The 18,920-nt window shown below is 27.4% G+C and overlaps 2 protein-coding genes across 3 annotated transcripts in view; both read left to right on the plus strand.

The window, feature by feature from the left end:
• The window catches only part of LOC126896997 (uncharacterized), a 192,619-nt gene that overhangs the window by 109,928 nt on the left and 63,771 nt on the right, over positions 1-18,920 (plus strand). The window contains exons 1-2 of one of the 2 annotated variants that reach the window (XM_050670314.1): positions 7,786-7,947; positions 12,183-12,565. The exons of the other annotated variant lie outside the window; for it this stretch is intronic. Coding sequence (XP_050526271.1) covers positions 7,843-7,947; positions 12,183-12,565 — 488 coding nt within the window. The 5' untranslated portion in view covers positions 7,786-7,842. Of the gene's footprint in view, positions 1-7,785; positions 7,948-12,182; positions 12,566-18,920 lie in introns of those variants that run through there. 2 annotated transcript variants of the gene reach the window in all.
• On the plus strand, positions 16,460-17,998 carry LOC126897019 (uncharacterized). Its single transcript, XM_050670359.1, has 3 exons — positions 16,460-16,779; positions 16,831-16,865; positions 17,652-17,998. Exons 1-3 carry the CDS (start codon positions 16,520-16,522, stop codon positions 17,795-17,797), a joined length of 441 nt encoding a protein of 146 aa, XP_050526316.1. The 5' UTR covers positions 16,460-16,519; the 3' UTR covers positions 17,798-17,998.

The following is an 18,920-nucleotide window of genomic DNA, read 5'->3' on the forward strand; positions in this document are numbered from 1 at the left end:
CTTCGCTACCCCGTATATTATAGTGTGTGTGTGTGTGTCGCCGTCAGCTCCCTGTTGGATTATAACATCTCTAGGTGTCCAGCAGGTTGTATTATCCATTTAATATTTCAATTGCTTAATAAATATTTATTTATATCGTTGTTAACCTAAAGTGTTATATATATATATTGTAGTGCGACCCTTGGTAGTTCCTCTAAGGGAATATAAATTAAATAGGAAACTTCAGTACCTAAGGTAGATATAGCCTAGCCAGCTATCCCCCGTTGGTCCCTTAGAATACTGTCGACGGGCATTTAGGCTCAACCCCTAAATAGCGACGTAACAATTGGTGGAGGCGCCGATCTCTCTGTTTTATTTTAAACTTTCAGTGAGGGATCCCCCCCTAAGTGTACTACAATTTTTATATACCGCTTTTCACGGTTAATTTATAAATTAAATATTTTTTATTCATTATTGGCTCACTTTATTATAAATTATATAAATTATTTATAGTTATACCTAACTATACAATTGTTACTATTATAATAAAGTGAGCCAATAATGAATAAAAAATATTTAATTTATAAATTAACCGTGAAAAGCGGTATATAAAAATTGTAGTAATTAATTATTAATTTAATTATTAATTACTTAATTATTAAGTCTTTGAGTTACATAATCTTTTATACACGTTTATATGCCTCTCTATAGTTATTATTTAAAACGCACCTTTAATAATCAAACTTGTAGAATTACCGAAAGAGTTTGGAATCTATTAGGTTTTGATAGTAATATTTTGGAACTAACACCAGATCAGGTTATTAGTTCATTTGGAAAGAAAAGGGGTATTTCTGTTTCTAAGGCTTTTGATCATACCGCTTTTATAAAATTTCCGGTAGGAGCAACTTTAATTTACGAAAGCACTATATTCGAAGTTTATAAACGAGAAAGTAAACGGCTCTATTTACCGAAACAGTTTCAACAAATCTCCCTTTTAGAAAAAATTGAAATTTTAAAAAAAGATACGAAAGGTTATTATTTTTGTTATTGTACAAAAGGGGAATTACTTAATATTTTGTCATTTTTAAACGCAGAACAGCCGATTAATAGTCACACTAAAGATTTGATAAATAAATTACGTTCTGTTTTCAAACAACCACCCCTCTCAGAAAAATACGAATCTGATTCGGACTCCGAAGCAGAAAAACTTGATAAAATTCCAAGTACTCTGCCGGTTCCACTAAGCACAAAAAGCGCTTCTTCGAGTGAATCGAACACCCCTACCGATCTCGACAAAACCGTTGTCAAATTTCCTTTAGCTAAACCATCAGAAATTTCACGCGAGGTCACCGTAGAACCTAAACCTATTTCTGCGCAATCAAAACTTTTAGAAAATAAACCAGTTAAATTAATAACTACTATGGCTAGCTCAATTTTACCACAACAGTTCTCGGGTAAATTATCGGAGGATATTATTAGATTTTTTTCAAATTTCGAACGAGTTGCGAAAGCTAACGGTTGGGATGATAATATGAAACTCGTTATGTTACCACTTTCCCTTAAAGGCCAGGCACAGACAGTGTTTGAAAATAAAGAGGCAGAAGTGGATGTTCCTACTTGGCAGGCAATGAAAAATGTACTAATTAGATATTATAATTCAGAAGCTCAGAGAAGAATGAGACTTAAGAAATTAAGAGAGAGAAAAAAAGAGGACGATGAAAGCATTTTAGATTAATTTTCTAATGTTAAAGCCGAATGCAGGAGAGCAAACGAGGATAAGTCAAAAAGTGAAATAATAGACACAATTTTAAACGGTTTGCCCGACCAATATTTCGAAAGAGTAGGTTGGGTTGACGTTAGTTCATTATTGGTATTAGAGGAAAACATTATAAAAATAGCGAGCTTACGCATGGACAAGAAAATAGACGATAATAAAAAAATACAACAACAGCTTGACATTTTGACAGAAACTCTTCAGAAGAATCTGAGTATGAATTCGAGTAAAAATAAGTACCATGGGAATAATAATAGGAATAATAGCAGGAATTGCAATAATAATAGGAACCTTAATTATAACAGTAGACATTTCGATAATAATTCTAATAATTTTGGTAACAACAATGGTAATAATTTTAACAATAACACTAGATATAATAATAAATATCAAAATTACAATAATTCAAATCGAAATACAGACGGTCATTTTTACAATTCTAATAATAATAATAATAATAATAATGGTAACTACAGAAACAATCACAATTTTAATAATAATAATTCTTATAATAATAAATTATTTATTATATACAATCTATAGCAAATTAGTTTACGTTTTGGTTGATACGAACCCCTCCCATTAGATTAGTTTAAGTTAAGTTTTATTACCCCTTCGCTCATTACGACATGTTGAGGAAATCCCCCTCCCCTGACTTAGGTTAGTTTTCATTGGGTTTCACACATTGTGCGCACCTCACACCCAATTGTCTTAATAGAGTTTGTTACAAATCGTTCAAGGAATAGTCAAGTGTGGTGGCGGAGGTCACTACTTGACGTACGCTATTTCAATGTAATGTATACATTAAATGATAAACGCAGTGATGACTCGGAGGTGCTGGTGGTGGGGGAGCGACTTTAAATGTAATACCGCTATTTATAGGTATAAAAAATTGTCAAATTAAATATAATATAATAAAATGCAATACACATATTATTATTTTAAAGGCGCAATAGAAAATAATAATAATAATAGCGATTATACTATTATAGCAACCTAAACATAGTTAATTTTAAAAATATATTACCAATTATAGCAATTATATTAATTATATAATTAATAGTAATATATTAATATTAACGAGATGCTTTTCTAAGCATCTGGTGGTAGGCAATGATAAAATACTATGTAAAAAATAAAAATGCAAACGCCTATGAACGTTATAATATGGCGGTACCTTTGATGTTGGAAATATGCTTAGCTAAGCGTCTGGTAGACGATGATAAAATTCTTAGAAATTATAATGCAATAACGACAGACGTTGTCTTTGTTCTTATAAAATGCTGACGCCTATGAACGTTATAATATGGCGGTACCTTTGATATTTGAAATATGATTACCTAAGCGTCTGGCACCCGATGATAAGATTCTTAGAAATTATTATGTCATAACGACAGACGTAGTCATTGTTCTCATAAAATGCTGACGCCTATGAACGTTATAATATAGTAATACATTTGATATCTGGAATATGCTGACCTAAGCGTCTGGTAACCGATTATAAGATTCATACGACAATGATCATTATTGTGCGATGAAATCTTTGATGTTTGAAATATGTTGACGTAAGCATCTGGTAAACGATGATAGCAATAGTTCTCATAAAACGCGTAAGCGTGAAAAATGGCAACGTTGCCATTTTTCTCATAAAATGTATACGGCAGTGACCATTAATATATTGTAACATCTTTGGAAATATGCTGACCTAAGCGTCTGGCATCCGATGATAAGATTCATACGACTTTACTGTACAGTAATCTCTTTGATGTTTGAAATATGCTTATCTAAGTGTCTGGTAGCCAATGATAAAAATTCTTAGAAATGCAGACGTATTATAATATAGTAATACATTTGATATCTGGAATATGCTGACTTAAACGTCTGGTAGTCTGGGTTATAATACGGCAGTACCTTTGATAATTGAAATATGCTTACCTAAGCGTCTGGTAGGCATTCATAGAAAACGTTGTTAATTTAAGTTGGATTCATCCCCACCCATTATAGGTTAGTTTATGTTATGTTTCATTACCCCCTCCCTCTGTAGGATTTTTTGACAGACATCCCTGTAGCGTCAATATTAAATAATGGACTTAGACTATTTCAATGTAATGTGTACGCTTATCAGTGAGCATTATCAGTTCACATGAGATTTACCTTACCTTCCAGTAGATGGTATCGTAAGAGGAGACAACCATTTCCGAATGGCTACCTCCCCCACCACTGACATGAAGTTATAGTGCGCATGCGCACTTTAAAAGGCCATTTTGATTGATCTTAACATCCCACCTAAGTCACCTATTACCTCCACCATCGTGGTATCACGCCTCCACCTTACCACCACCATTCATTAGACCAAACCTCCCCTTTCCTCCTCTATGATAGGACCACATCTCCTCTATGATAAGACAACGCCTCTCCTTACCTTATCTATGATAAGACTACGCCTTCTCCTTACCCCCACCCTCATAAATCCAATCCTCCATTACCCCCACCATCGAGAGACTACGCCCACTCACCCCTCCCCCAGACCACGCCCACCTACAGGTTTAATGGTGAGGGGGTAATGCGGGGGGGGGACCAGAATTCCCAATATTACCCTACTATGCTATTTTAAAAAATTATTTTTTTTCATTAAACACTATCTAAGCATCGAAGCGTTTTTTATGATAGTGATTTTAATCACTGTCAGATATCATCCATCTGGACCCAACTATGCCACCACCTCACTGTGCTTTTTTTTTTTTTCATAATAAAGTACTTTACATTAGCTTTAATTTAAGATTTATATAAAAGTGTCAGACTTTGCGGAACACTTTCAAAAGTTAAATTGGAAAAGTTCAACTTTCTATATGCATTTTTTAGATTTGAGTCCCCTGTATTAATGGAAATGGTCCGATTTAAAAAAAAGTATGTCGAATAAAAGATGTATAAAAGTACTACTTCTCATGAAAAATTTGTATTGATCCGTACATTTTTCTAAAAGTTATAGCATTATAAAGTTAAAAATGTATGATATCGAGAATTATCATACCAAAATATTATTCGGTAGATATTTTCACAGTGAAGACAATCTAAAGTCCGAAATTTTTTTTTTCCATTATAAAGCACATTACATTAGATTTAAATTAAGATATATATATAAGTATCAGACTTTCTGGAACACTTTCAAAAGTGAAGTTGAAAAGCTTATTGTTTTATGAAAAAATTGTTATTTTAAATCCCTCCATGTGGGCAGGTCAGATTTATAAAAAAAAATATTCCAAATGATAGATAAAGACATCATCAAGCATCTATAAAAAAATATAATAAAATATTGATACATTCATTTTTCAAAAAGTTATAGCTTTAGAAAGTTAAAAAAACTCAGCACAGTGGGGTCACAGCACTGTGGGGACGTGGCATAGTTGGGTCTAGTATAGATTTAATCTGACAGTGATTAAAATCACTATCATAAGAAACGCTTCAATGCAAATCTGTAGATAGTGTTTAATTCTAACAAATTGGTGGAAAATTACAAAGGCAACATTAACTTCTATTTCCTAAATTATATCCAGATTAGTAATTCTTTTACTTATATATTATATAACTTTTATAATTAATTGTTTTCAAATTATTATTGATTTTCATTATATTTAAAGTAATAATTTTTAACCTACTTTTTTTTGTCTTTTAAAGTAAAATAATAATTTATAATAATAAAAAAAAATGAATTTATTACCATAACTTTTTAATCTCAATTTGCTACTTTGAAATTCTAATTCTAATTATAATTTGAAATTATATAGATAAAATGGTATTCTTAAGATTAATATGCAACAAGGAAATTTTATAATTACTATTTACAGTAAATTTTTTATTTCATCCATTGTTAAATTCAGGTGAAACTAAAAATCATTTTTTTTTTAGATTTATGATTTATACAGCAATAAGTTACGAAAAAATTTGGAATGTTATAGACTGGTAGTCGCACACACAAATAGAGTAAAAAAATTAATAAATTTCAAAGTAAAATTATATAATATCAAATATAATTTGACAATATACTTTAAAAATATTAGAAATGAATGATTTTAATTGTTTGTATGGATAAAGCTGGTTAAGCTACTTGTTATTGTTTTTAGGGATTTTTTTTTTCAATTTTTAAAGGTAATATCTTTATTTAAAGACGTATTGTAATCATTTGACGTATCGTTGATAAAAATTGTTCAAGTGAGGGTTGGCAAAATAAATAGTAGCTACAAAAAACCCACATAGTTAAATAATATGTAGTAAAATAATTTTAATACGAATAAGAAATTTATTCTTGCAAGGGGCGACTAAAGTGATGGGATCATTGATCTTTATTGAAGTTACTGAATCTAAATGAGATAAAAATCAAATGATTTCAAAATTGTTTTCCAACTCAAAAAAAAATAAAAATATTAATCGCCACAGAACGATTCGAACCTCGTACCCTAAGTGAGAAAGATACAAGTGTTACCGATTAGGTAAATGTTCGTTGCTTTTGTCGCACGATAAAATTAGCTATTTAATCTAAGTCAAATTAAAAAGTTACTTTTTCGAATTTAAAAAAGCCAAAAATTTTAAATAAGTTTAATTTCTTATGTCTTATGAACTTTATTCTATGTCTATTCAATTATATAATATTCATGAAAGTCAGTATATTGTCTTTATAAAATAAAATAAAATATTAAACCCAGGATTTTAACACAAAAATAGCATATTTTTTAACGGTAGCCATTTGCGCATAGAATATAGGTCGTCGGGACAAATAATTTTTTTTAATTTTATAGTACATGATATAAGCTTTAATTTTATACATGTTGAAATGGGCGCAATATTTCAACAACATTTTCAAAAATTGAGTTGAAAAAGTTCTATTTTTTATACAATATTTCAAGCTTTGAACGCCCTCTATATAAGGGGAAATTGTTCAATTTTAATAAAAAGTATGTCAAATTAATAATGTACTTATAATGTATTTAGAAAAAAAATTTTTTGCTGATACATACATTTTTCAAAAAGTTATAGCATTTTTAAGCTGAAAATTTAAAATCGAAAATTTTAACACAAAAATAGCATTTTTTAAACTACGGCAGCCTTTTGCATGTAATAGATAAAGTTTCCGGAAAAATTTTCAAAAATTAAGTTGAAAAATTTAGTTTTTGTAAAAAAGTTGCTATTTTAATTCCCCCCTCCACTCTTGTGAGCAGGTTAATTGTTAGATTTTCAAAAAATCGATATCAAATGAAAGGGAAATATCTAAGGTTCTAGTAAAAAAAAAATTATGTTGATATGTTGATTTTTGAAAAAGTTATGGAAGTTTGAAGAAAAAAAGTGAAAAAAATGACAAAATTTNTTCTAGTATAAAAAAAATTATGTTGATATGTTGATTTTTGAAAAAGTTATGGAAGTTTGAAGAAAAAAAGTGAAAAAAATGACAAAATTTACCGATTTTTAAATTTGTAATTTTTTTTGAAATTTCTCGATTTGCGGAGAACGAGGGAGAATTTTTCAATTTTTAAGGGTAATGTCTTCGACTAGATACGATTTGTGATTTTTTGACGTATCGTTGAAAGAAATCGGTTCGGAGAGATCTGAGAAAAAGTGGTAACAGACAAAAAAAACACATAGTAAAAGTAATACTTTCTCAACTTCGCATTGAAGCTAAAAAAATATTAATTCAACTGAAAATTTTTTTAATAGAAGATATATGTTTACTAAAACGATAAATTATTAGTAATACTCAAATTAGTGCAAAGAGAATAAGATTTTTTTTCAATATAGTTTTATTTTGTTAATAATAGCATATAATATATTTTATTTATGCATTATGTATTTTAATAATCAAATATTATAATCATTTAATAGCTCTATCAACGATTTTTATTAATATAATTAAATATAATTGTGATAAATCAAGATAATATATTATTCATTAAATTAAAAAGTTTTAAAATAAAATTAATATATGAGTTTTTGTAAAAGCTAAATCGTTATTTATAATTCAAATTAGCAGGATTTGTTTTAGAAATTATTCTTATAAAACTTCAATTTATAGTATTAAGTTTTTTTAAAAAACTAAAAAAATGATAAAAAATCGTTTTTATTCATTAAACTTGATAAGGTGTTTTTCCGTTATTCTTATATCAGCACAAATATTTTTCAATACAAATGCTAACCCAGAAATACAAGTAAGAGTAAAATTTATTTTAAATTACTTATAGTTTAAGTATTCTACGCAAATTAGAAACATCTAAAATACTAGAGTTCATTCGAACCATAAATGCATGAGACATGCATAAAAATACATTTTTAATAAAAATAGGAATAAATAAATATATTAACGAACCAGAAACTATTGTAAAATGTTAACCAAAGTTCTTTTTGAGTAAAATTAGTTTCAAATTTTAAACGGAAAAAAAACTACGAAATTAAAAGTTAATTTGATTAAAAAAAAACCCAGCACAGGGAGGTCGTGGCACAGTGGTGACGTGGCGTAGTTGGATCAAGTATAATAATATCTGATAGTGAATTAAATCACTATCAAATTGGTGGATTATTCCAAAAGCTACATAATCTGCTAGTTACTTATTAATATCCTGATTAAGATAAAGTATGTCAAATGAAAAAGGGATTATTAAAACATAGTATTTCTCATAGAAAAGTTATATTGATCCATACACTTTTCAGACATTTAAGACATATATAAAAGTGTCCGTATTTCTAGTACATTTTCAAAAATTAAGTTGAAAAAGTTCTACTTTCTATATGCATTTTTATGTTTTAAACCCCCCCTGTATTAAGGGAAATGGTCGGATTTAAAAAAACACTAAGTCGAATGAAGGATGTATACAAATACTACTTTTCATGAAAAAATTGTATTGATCCCATACATTTTTCAAAAAGTTATAGCATAATAATGTTAAAAATGTAAAATACAAAATCGAAAATGTTCACACAAAAATAGCATTTGGTAGTCATTTTAATCGTGAAGACAAAATAAAGTCCGAAATTTTTTTCATGATAAAGTACATTACATTAGCTTTAATTTAATATATATATAAAAGTGTCAGTATTTCCGGAACACTTTCAAAAGTTAAGTTGAAAAAATTTATTTTTTGTGAAAAAGTTGTCATTTTGAATCCCCCCTGTGGGCTGGTAAAGAGTTAAATAAAAAAAATATATTAAATGATAGGTAAAGACATTAAGTATCTATAAAAAAAAAAATTATAGTGATATGTTCATTTTTANGTATCTATAAAAAAAAAAATTATAGTGATATGTTCATTTTTAAAAAAGTTATGGCAGTTTTAAGTAAAAAAAATTGAAAAAATTTCGAAAATTAGCAATTTTTAAATTTGTAATTTTTTTGGAGGTTTCCCCCATTAACGGAGAACGAGGGTAATTTTTTCAATTTTTGAGGATAATTTCTTCGACTAGATAAGATTTATGATCTTTTGACTTATCATTGAAAGAAATCGGTTCGGTTAGAGCTGAGAAAAAGTGGCAACAGACACAAAAAAAAAACACATAGTAAAATTAATATCTTCTCAGCTTTGCATCGAAGCTAAAGTTATAATTTGAGGCATAGTGATTTAAGTGTCAAATAGTATTAACAACATTGGTGAAACTACAGCCCGGACCAACTAGGAACTAATATTTTTTACAGAAAAATATTAGACAGTGTTCTACAGGAATAATTTCATATAATTTTTTAATTATATAATCATAATATAAGAATTTTATTTAAGATAAAATATTAATACAAATATACTGAAAGAAAGCTAAATAAATGGAATAGCTTGTAGATTTTGACTAATTTAATACAATATACTTCATACATTTAAATGATAACTGAAAATGGGATGTATTTTACTAATTTTCCGAAAACAAAAAATGTTTTAGTACTTAGATCACTTAGATAAATGCCTCATTTTAGATTCAATTTAAACTTTAGACGGCTTTTTTTATTAACACTCTTATAATAATTTCACCTGTATTTGTTGGTAACTCTCCACGCGCCACATGTTATTATTCGAGTGTATCCAGTCGTCTATGACCTTGAGACTAGACTGTCGTAAGACATTCACCTCACCCCGCTCAGCACACGCCTGCAACACTATTACTGTATAATTTTATTTTTGGTTTTCGTGTCCGTACATGCGTGCGTATTATCAATATTATATATAAATGTTTATTAACAAATTTTTATTGTTTATTATTAGATATAAACATTTAAAGATTCAATTTTTTTTGAGTTAATATACATGTATAATATATAAGGGAATACAAATACAGGTAGCTAAATGGTTTTTTATGACGATATTCGCAGGTATATAGCCTTTATTATCAATGGTAATAAGACACATTGTTATGAGTTTTTAAACACACTAACTGGAAATACAGAAATTACATCTATTGATAGTCATAATTTACGATAAACACTCTGTGACACCAATATCATAAAAATCTAATTAGCTATCTGTATTTATAATCCCTTGTGTATTATACATGTATATAAACTCAAAAATTTGAAACTTTAGTTTATAAATACACCAACTGACAATACAGAAAGTATATCTATTGATAATCATAATTGATAATAAACAATCCGTGACTGAGACAGCAATGTCATAAAAATCCAATTAGCTACCTGTATTTACAATCCCATGTGTATTATACATGTATATTAACTCAAAATTTTGAAACTTTAAATGTTTATATCTAATAAACTAATAAAGTTATAATAAAAATTCAAATGCCATATACTATTGAATTAAAAATCCAAAAAACTATAAAGTGAAAAATNTTAGCTACCTGTATTTACAATCCCATGTGTATTATACATGTATATTAACTCAAAATTTTGAAACTTTAAATGTTTATATCTAACAAACTAATAAAGTTATAATAAAAATTCAAATGTCATATACTATTGAATTAAAAATCCAAAAAACTATAAAGTGAAAAATAATAGACTAAAAAGTTAAAAATAACATTTAACTTTTTAGTTCGATATACTTTAAAAGTTTGTTTTTCAGTTTTTTTTTAACTCTATCATCATTACTTTTATATTTTTAACTGTGTGTTTGTAACTATCCACGCGCCACGTATTATTATTATTGTGTATACGGTCGTCTATGGCCTTGAGATAAAACTGTCGTAACGTATTCACCCCACCCCACTCACCAACAACAATATTTTCCTGTATAATTTAATTTTTGGTTTTCGTACCCGTACACGTGTGCGTGTCATCAATTATGTATGTATATATAAACAAATTTTTATTGTGACACGTTCCCCCACCACGCCCGCCCACAAAACACGGCTATACCTCGTGCTAATACTATATATATCCAAGTATATATAAATTAATTATATATACTAAATTAATGTGTTTTTAATCATTTTTTTCTTATCATTGATATTTGTTATTATTTCTTTGATCATTGTCATTTCTTTTCAAATTAATATTTACAATCAAAAATCACTAAAGAAATCGAATCATTTCTTTACATATATATATATATATATACAGAGTGATTTTTTTATCATAACCCACTCAATTACTTGCAGAATATATATAGTTTAAATATTTTTTTTTTTAGTTTTCTTTAGTTACACATTATTCTTGAATTATTAAATATTTAAAACTTTTTATGTTCATCCCTCATGCCTGATAATTGTGTCAACTTTGTTTTTTTTAAATGGGAACACATATTTATAATTTAATAAAATGTTTGGATTTTTAATTCAATAGTATATGGCATTTGAATTTTTATTATAACTTTATTAGTTTATTAGATATAGACATTTAAAGTTTCAAATTTTTTAATTAATATACATGTATAAAACACAAGGGATTACAAATACAGGTAGCTAATTGGTTTTTTATGACATTGCTGTCAATACTTTTTGTATTGCCTATGGCATAACTGACATTTTATTACATTCCAAATGTGTTCACATTTAAAAAAACAAAATTGACACCCTTACTAGGCATAAGGGATGAACCTAAAAAGTAATACATTGTTAATAATTCAAGAATAATTTGTAACTAAAGATAACCAAAAAAAAAAAATGTTTAAATTATTATTAATCTGTAAGTAATTGAGTGGGTTATGATAAAAAAAATCATCCTGTATATATATTCTAATTACTATTAAAATTTATATATTAATACGATTTCCGTATCGTCATTTTTCGTCACCTCCTCCACATTTCGGTAGTGGGCAATTCGCGCGCCTGCTGCTTTTTTTGAATGTGGTAGTTGTTTCTCAGACTCCCTCTCCGGAATCAAAACCTGATTTCCCGTTACAACCATGATATTGATAGTAACTACTATCATAACATGAAACTAAAAATTGAAAAATAAATATAGTTTTTTTAACAATATTTTTGACGATAACTTACAAATTGATTTCAGCCACCTGATTACGACACAATATTTGACGATTCATTTTTACAAGTTATAAGTACTATTAATAGTGATATCAAATCATTTGTCTGTAGAAAAAATCAAATATTTATTAATTATTCGTTTATAAATAAAGATGACATAAAGTTGTTATCAAGATCTTGTAAAGATGATTACGAGTGTAGACAAAAAAAAAAATCAAGCTTAAACAAATTAAAAAAAGAATTAGAGTCGTTAGAGCGTATTCACACATTTTTATGTCTTCAAATTTTAGAAGTGTTAAAAAATGATATTAGGATAAAAAATTTAAATCCCAATCATACATTTAAAATAAAGTTTCTACATGTATATGAATACGAAGTTAGGATGATTTCATTTTTTATTTATGGCAAGTTTGTTGTTAATCCTTGGCAATATGATTTTGCAAAACGACTTATTGATATAATAAGACTCGAAAGACAAAATAAGGATACATTTGATGTCAGTTTAAATTACTTAAATGATTCTGCATTACTATCTTCAATGAATAAATTTTGCGATAATTGTAAATTAAACAATGAATTTTTCAAATCAATTATTTCATTCACATTTAGTACTTTCAAAGGAGAAAGTGGAAAATTTTTAAATCAAGAAAAATTAAAAAAACATATAAAAGATTTTTTGTCAAAGACAAAAATTTCTTGTGTAACAAAAATGAACATAAGTTCTTATACACATATTAAAAAAGGTAATCAACATGATGTACTCTTAATATTTTTAGAATAAAAACTTTCTTAAATGTTAGTAAAAGAAGTTTAATTAACATAAAAATTAATAATATTACGATTGACATTTGCAACAAATATTACTTAGTTATAAATTACTAAGCACTGTATAAATAAAACTATCCCAAACCCAAAAATTTGCAAGCATGCACCTGATTGTTTGGCATTTCATCTGGTTTTTACGGGTNGCACCTGATTGTTTGGAATTTCATCTGGTTTTTACGGGTAGATTAAAATTCCTGGTAGGTTTTTTATTCAAGAAAATTTCAACCACCAAATTAGTGTTCTTCTGTGAATATCATTTTATGAGCGTTCATCGTTTCCGCCAAATCTGATTAAGGTACGATTTTCGTTTCTNTTTTGTAATTATCCACCAATTTCTTAGAATTAAACACTATCTACTGATTTGCATCGAAGCGTTTCTTATGATAGTGATTTTAATCACTGTCAGATTAAATCTATACTGGACCCAACTATGCAACATCCCCACTATGCCGCGACTCCACTGTGCTGGGTTTTTTTTTATTGTTATTAGATAGCAGTGCATTGATAATTGTGAATCATTTCATTCATATTTTAATGAACAATTTTTTAAGACGCATCCTTCTATTAATATATTTTTTTTTAATTTTTGTAAAAAATATTTAGTCTTATAATTGCATTAAAATATATAGTTTTGATAATGCAGTCTCAAAAAGCGTACGGAATAAAATTGATATCAGTTTCAGAAAAACAAAAGAGACAAGTGATAAATTTAATAACAATGAAATTAGTTTTCAACAACTATCGAAAAATGTATAGATCATAGATCTATTTTTTATTATATTATTAAAGGTATTAGATATTTTTTAAGCTTATTGTTAATGTTTGAATTCTATTTCAATGTTTTGATGACTTTTTATTTTCTTATAAACTATATTTTTATTATTCATTATTTTCTATAAGAATTTATTTACCTTAGGTAAGACGTCATATTTTCTTTATAAAGTTATTCTTAAGTGATAAAATAAGTAATTATTCAAAACGACGTTACCATATTTAGAGGTGGTTAAGGGGTTCAAAAATTCTCGGAGGCGAATGTCATTTGATAGCGATAGGACAAAAAATTACTTTATTTAGCTCATTAATACCCCACGCAAAAATCTAAAATACAGGCCTGAACGTAACATTCAATAAAAGCCAAACAATTTGGTACTAGAAGCTACCTGACCTGGCCGTATGTTAAAACCGATACTGGATCGTCATGATGAACCATGCATCAAACTAAATGGTTCTCAAATTTTTTAGTTGATAGACAGGTAGAGGATTAGTTTGGCGGAAACGAAAAACCGACCTTATTCAGGTTTGGCGGAAACGATAATCTCCCCATTTTATCTTGACGCAATACTGCGATTTTTATTTTATTTTGTCTGTTGTCAGTTTTTCTCAATTCTTACCGAATCGATTTTTTTTAACGATACATCAAAAGATCACCAATCGTATGTAATAGAAGATATATTCATCAAAAATTGATATAATTCCCTCGTTTCCCGTAGATTGTAGAAATTTCCCTAAAAATTACTATTTTTTAAAAAAAAGTAAATTTCGACATTTTTTAAACTTTTTTTTCTTAAAGCTGTCATAACTTTTTGAAAAATGGATGGATCATAAATAATTAATTTTTGTAAATACCTTAGGTATTTACCTTTTATTAGGTAAAAATTTTTTCGAAAATCTGAGCTTTTATCAATCTTTAGGGTAGATTAAAAGTAGCAATTTGATATAAGAAATAAAATTTTCTAGTTAATTTTTGATAATGTTCCGGAAATACTAAAAGTTTCAAATATATGTTAAATTAAAGTATTTTTTGCATAGTTTAAGTTAAACAGTTTTTCGATGATTTATATATATATATATTTGAATTTGTTATTAGCATTTAAAATAAAAATATAAACAACATTACTCTTTTAGTTTTTTTTTTCCAATTAACCGTTCGTCTGTTACAGCTTGTTAAAGTTAAATGATTTTGTACTAAATTTTTATTAATTTACTGTTTTGAATACAGGAGTCACTCATTTTCTATAGTATAACATAAACTAATTTAACTTGATTCAGTTTATGACGTTACGCTACCACTTTTAATACGAATCCGTCAACAAAAATAAAGAGTATTTTATGTAAGCAATGATTACGATAACATTATCGTAGTATTCGATTATTAAGAGTCACTATACTACGCATAGAGTTGGGTTTTTCAAAGAAATTGATTTTTCAATATTACAATTAGTATCACAAACCAATAGACTGTACTATTAATAATATAGTTAAGGTCCTATTTGAATCTATTCTTATTATCTTTCAATTAGTGTGTGGTAAATTATTATTGCTTACTTATATGACACATATATATATATATGTCTTGGTCAATAAAAATTAGTTTATATGAAAAATAGTGACTTCTATATTCAAAATAGTAAATTAATAGAAATTTAGTACAAAATCATTTAACTTTAACAAGCTGTAACAAACGAACGGTTAATGAGAAAAAATAAATTATAAGAGCAAAGTTGTTTATATTTTTATTTTAAATCATAATAAAAAATTCAAAATAAGGGTTCCCATTTAAGAAAAATCAAGTTAATGTTTTTTAACCTTGAAGGGATGAAAAAAATTATGTTTTTACTACATATTTTTGTAGAGTTTTTTGAATCAAATTAAACACTATCTACAGATTTGCATCGAAGCGTTTTTTATGATAGTGAATTTAATCACTGTCAGATATCATTATACTTGTCTTCATTGTTTCGCAACCCCATTGTGCTAGGTATTTTTTTATTTCTTTCATCAGGTTTTTAATGAACTAAATAATGCATCTGTGCTATAGTCCGGCTAATCTTTAATAATATTTTCATTTTATTTACTATCATGTATGCTACTTACATATTGATTACCATGTTAAATTTTTAGGGGCTCAATGGTAATACGGAGCTTTACTATAATTTCTCTTAATGATTTCTTTTTTGGTTTGTAATTGAGCCACAATATTTTAATCAATTAAAAATTGATTATTTTGAGTAATTATATTTTAATACAAGTCTATAATTAAAAAAAAACGTTGATATAGCAACTTGACCTAAATAACTGTAATGATATAACTAACACATTTCTGCTGTAATCAAAATCATTTTGCGTTACACAATATTTGTAATGAAATACGTTCAAATTCAACACTTCACAACAGAACATTGCTTTGAATTTCTTTTCATTAATTAAATCACAGCTTAATTTCAAACAAACTTTAATTATTATAAATTAACTAATATAAATATTATTTTTCTATTTTCTTTGTATTAATCTCATCAATTAAACTTTAACTGTTATTTAATTTCATTAATTTTTTATTCATATTAAGAATAGTGGAGCAGCTGATCAAAAGGAAGTGATTATCGATGATAAAGACTACAAAAATATGAAAAAAGTTTTTCTACAAAGTTTAAAATTAAATAAATATGACGATAAAATATTTAAGAAAAACANTATAGTTATGTTGAGCAATATGGCATAGTTAATGAGCTGAAAGCAATACAACATTTTGAGAAGAAAATGGACGTAAAGATTGAACCGTGCAGTGCATTTATTGATAAAAACATTAACTATTTAACAGCAAAACCAGATGGTATAATTGGAGATGATGGCATTGTTGAAATAAAATGTCCAGTTAATGCCCAATATTTTACTCCCGAAAAAGCTATTAAAGATAAAGTGATAAAATATCTATATTACAATGAAAATGAAGAACTCATACTAAAACATACTTCTGATACTTTTTATCAAATACAAGGAGAATTACATATTACACAGAGGCAGTATTGNACTTTTTATCAAATACAAGGAGAATTACATATTACACAGAGGCAGTATTGTTATTTAATTATTTGGACACCAAAAGGTAATAAAAATAAAATAATAATAAATAATAAAATACAACGTAGATTTTTTTTAATTTTTCTAAAATTTTATTTTTTCTTAGATTTTGATTTTGTTTTCATAAAAAGTGTAAAGAAAATTTAATACACAGTTTCTATTTTTATGCTATTAGCTTACATAAGATTAACAATTACAACAAACAAAAAACGGTAGCACAGTGGGGTCGCAGCATAATATGGACGTGTCATAGTTGAGACAAGTATAAATGATATCTGACAGTGATTAAAATCACTATCATTAGAAACACTTCGAAGCAAATCTGTAGATAGTGTTTAATTTTAAGAGATTGGTAGATTATTACAAAAGCAACCATGACTCTTATTCCCTTAATTTTATCCTGATTTATAATTATAATACATGAATACATAATAATTAAAGTAATTAAATTTAATATGAAATTGATATTCAATAATATTAATGTCAACCTTATACCCAATACATTTTTCTATATTCTCTTTTTGAATTTTCCTGATTTTAATAATAACATTTTTATTATATTTTTGTTACACTGATTCTGATGTAATATTTTTTCTGCAAATCACTTATCGTGTCCGGCGTAGCCGGGTACCCTTACCGGAATCAGTGGCCTACTTATGATAATGGCTCGAAGACGCTTACGCGCCAAAGGCGCATAAGGCTCATAGACCCCTGGGTCTGGAGTGGAGCCCCAGCTAGGCGGAGCCTATTTACTGTAAAATTTCATACAAAAATATTTTTACTATTAAATGCTATTATTTAACTTTTTTAGGTATAATCAATTGTAAAATTCTTCGAGATGACAAGTTTTGGAACGATTATATGGAACCAAAACTTATTTACTTTTACGAAGACATTATGTTACCGGAAATATTAAATATTCATTTAACTAAGAATCTAAATATTACGGATATTTAGAAAAAATATAATAAATTATTATACATTCTAATTTTAATTGGAATCAACAAATTATTGTAAAAATATATTATTCCTAAATAATGAAATAGCATCTATTTAATTATATCACCTTGTCAAGATTAAAAAATGTAGGGATGAGGCAAAACAGTATACAGAGTGTACAGTAAGTCAGGAAACGGGTTTCTATTGTTCTCATTGTTTGTAAAACAATAAATTGTTCAAAACCATAAATACTACAATTAGTTTATACCTATTGTGATATCATTTTTGAAGCTATGCTTCTTATGGCGGGCTCTATNGTTTTCATTGTTTGTAACAATGAGAACAATAGAAACCCGTTTCCTGACTTACTGAACACCCTGTAGATCAATATATGATTATGATGAACATAAGTGTCAAAAAAAGGTTTTCATGAAAAAATGTTAGAAGATTGTTAGGTCAAAATTTATTTAGAAATTTTCAAAACCATAAATACTACAATTAGTTTATACCTATTGTGATATCATTTTTGAAGCTATGCTTCTTATGGCGGGCTCTATGGACTATGACCGAAAAAAAAACGTTATGCGGTCGCCGTTATGCGTTGCTATGGTATGGTTGGTGAGGGGGCACGTCGATATTGGACCTCCCCCCTCGACCGCACACGAGGGTCACTATCAATGTAGTTATCGCGCGTTTCGCATTATTTATTTCTTGCCCACGTTACTTATCGATAATATCAAAATTTTAATAACTATAACTAGTCGCGATAAATAATGAGAAATGTTAATATTTTTTGTTATCATTGTTATCATGTTATATATTAATTTTATGTGATTAACCTACTTATGTTATAGACGGTTCTAATAATCTAGAAATAAAACGAAATTTATCAATATTTGATAATTATTGATATGCTTAGCAACAATTTAATAACATGCCATTAAATGATGCCTTCATGCAAGAAGAGTTTAAAATACGGAAAAAAATCAGACGAAATAATGGATCTAGTGAGTAATAACTGCACAATCATCAAATGAAGAATTGAATAAGTAAGTTTTTTTTAAATTGTAAATTCATATTATTATCATTTTATATGACTTTCACTTTTAGCCAATAACAAGAGTTTAATGAGAAAAAAAAA

This window comes from Daktulosphaira vitifoliae, unplaced genomic scaffold, assembly GCF_025091365.1.
Source record: "Daktulosphaira vitifoliae isolate Bord-2020 unplaced genomic scaffold, ASM2509136v1 Scaffold_1, whole genome shotgun sequence".
Lineage (NCBI taxonomy): Eukaryota > Metazoa > Arthropoda > Insecta > Hemiptera > Phylloxeridae > Daktulosphaira > Daktulosphaira vitifoliae.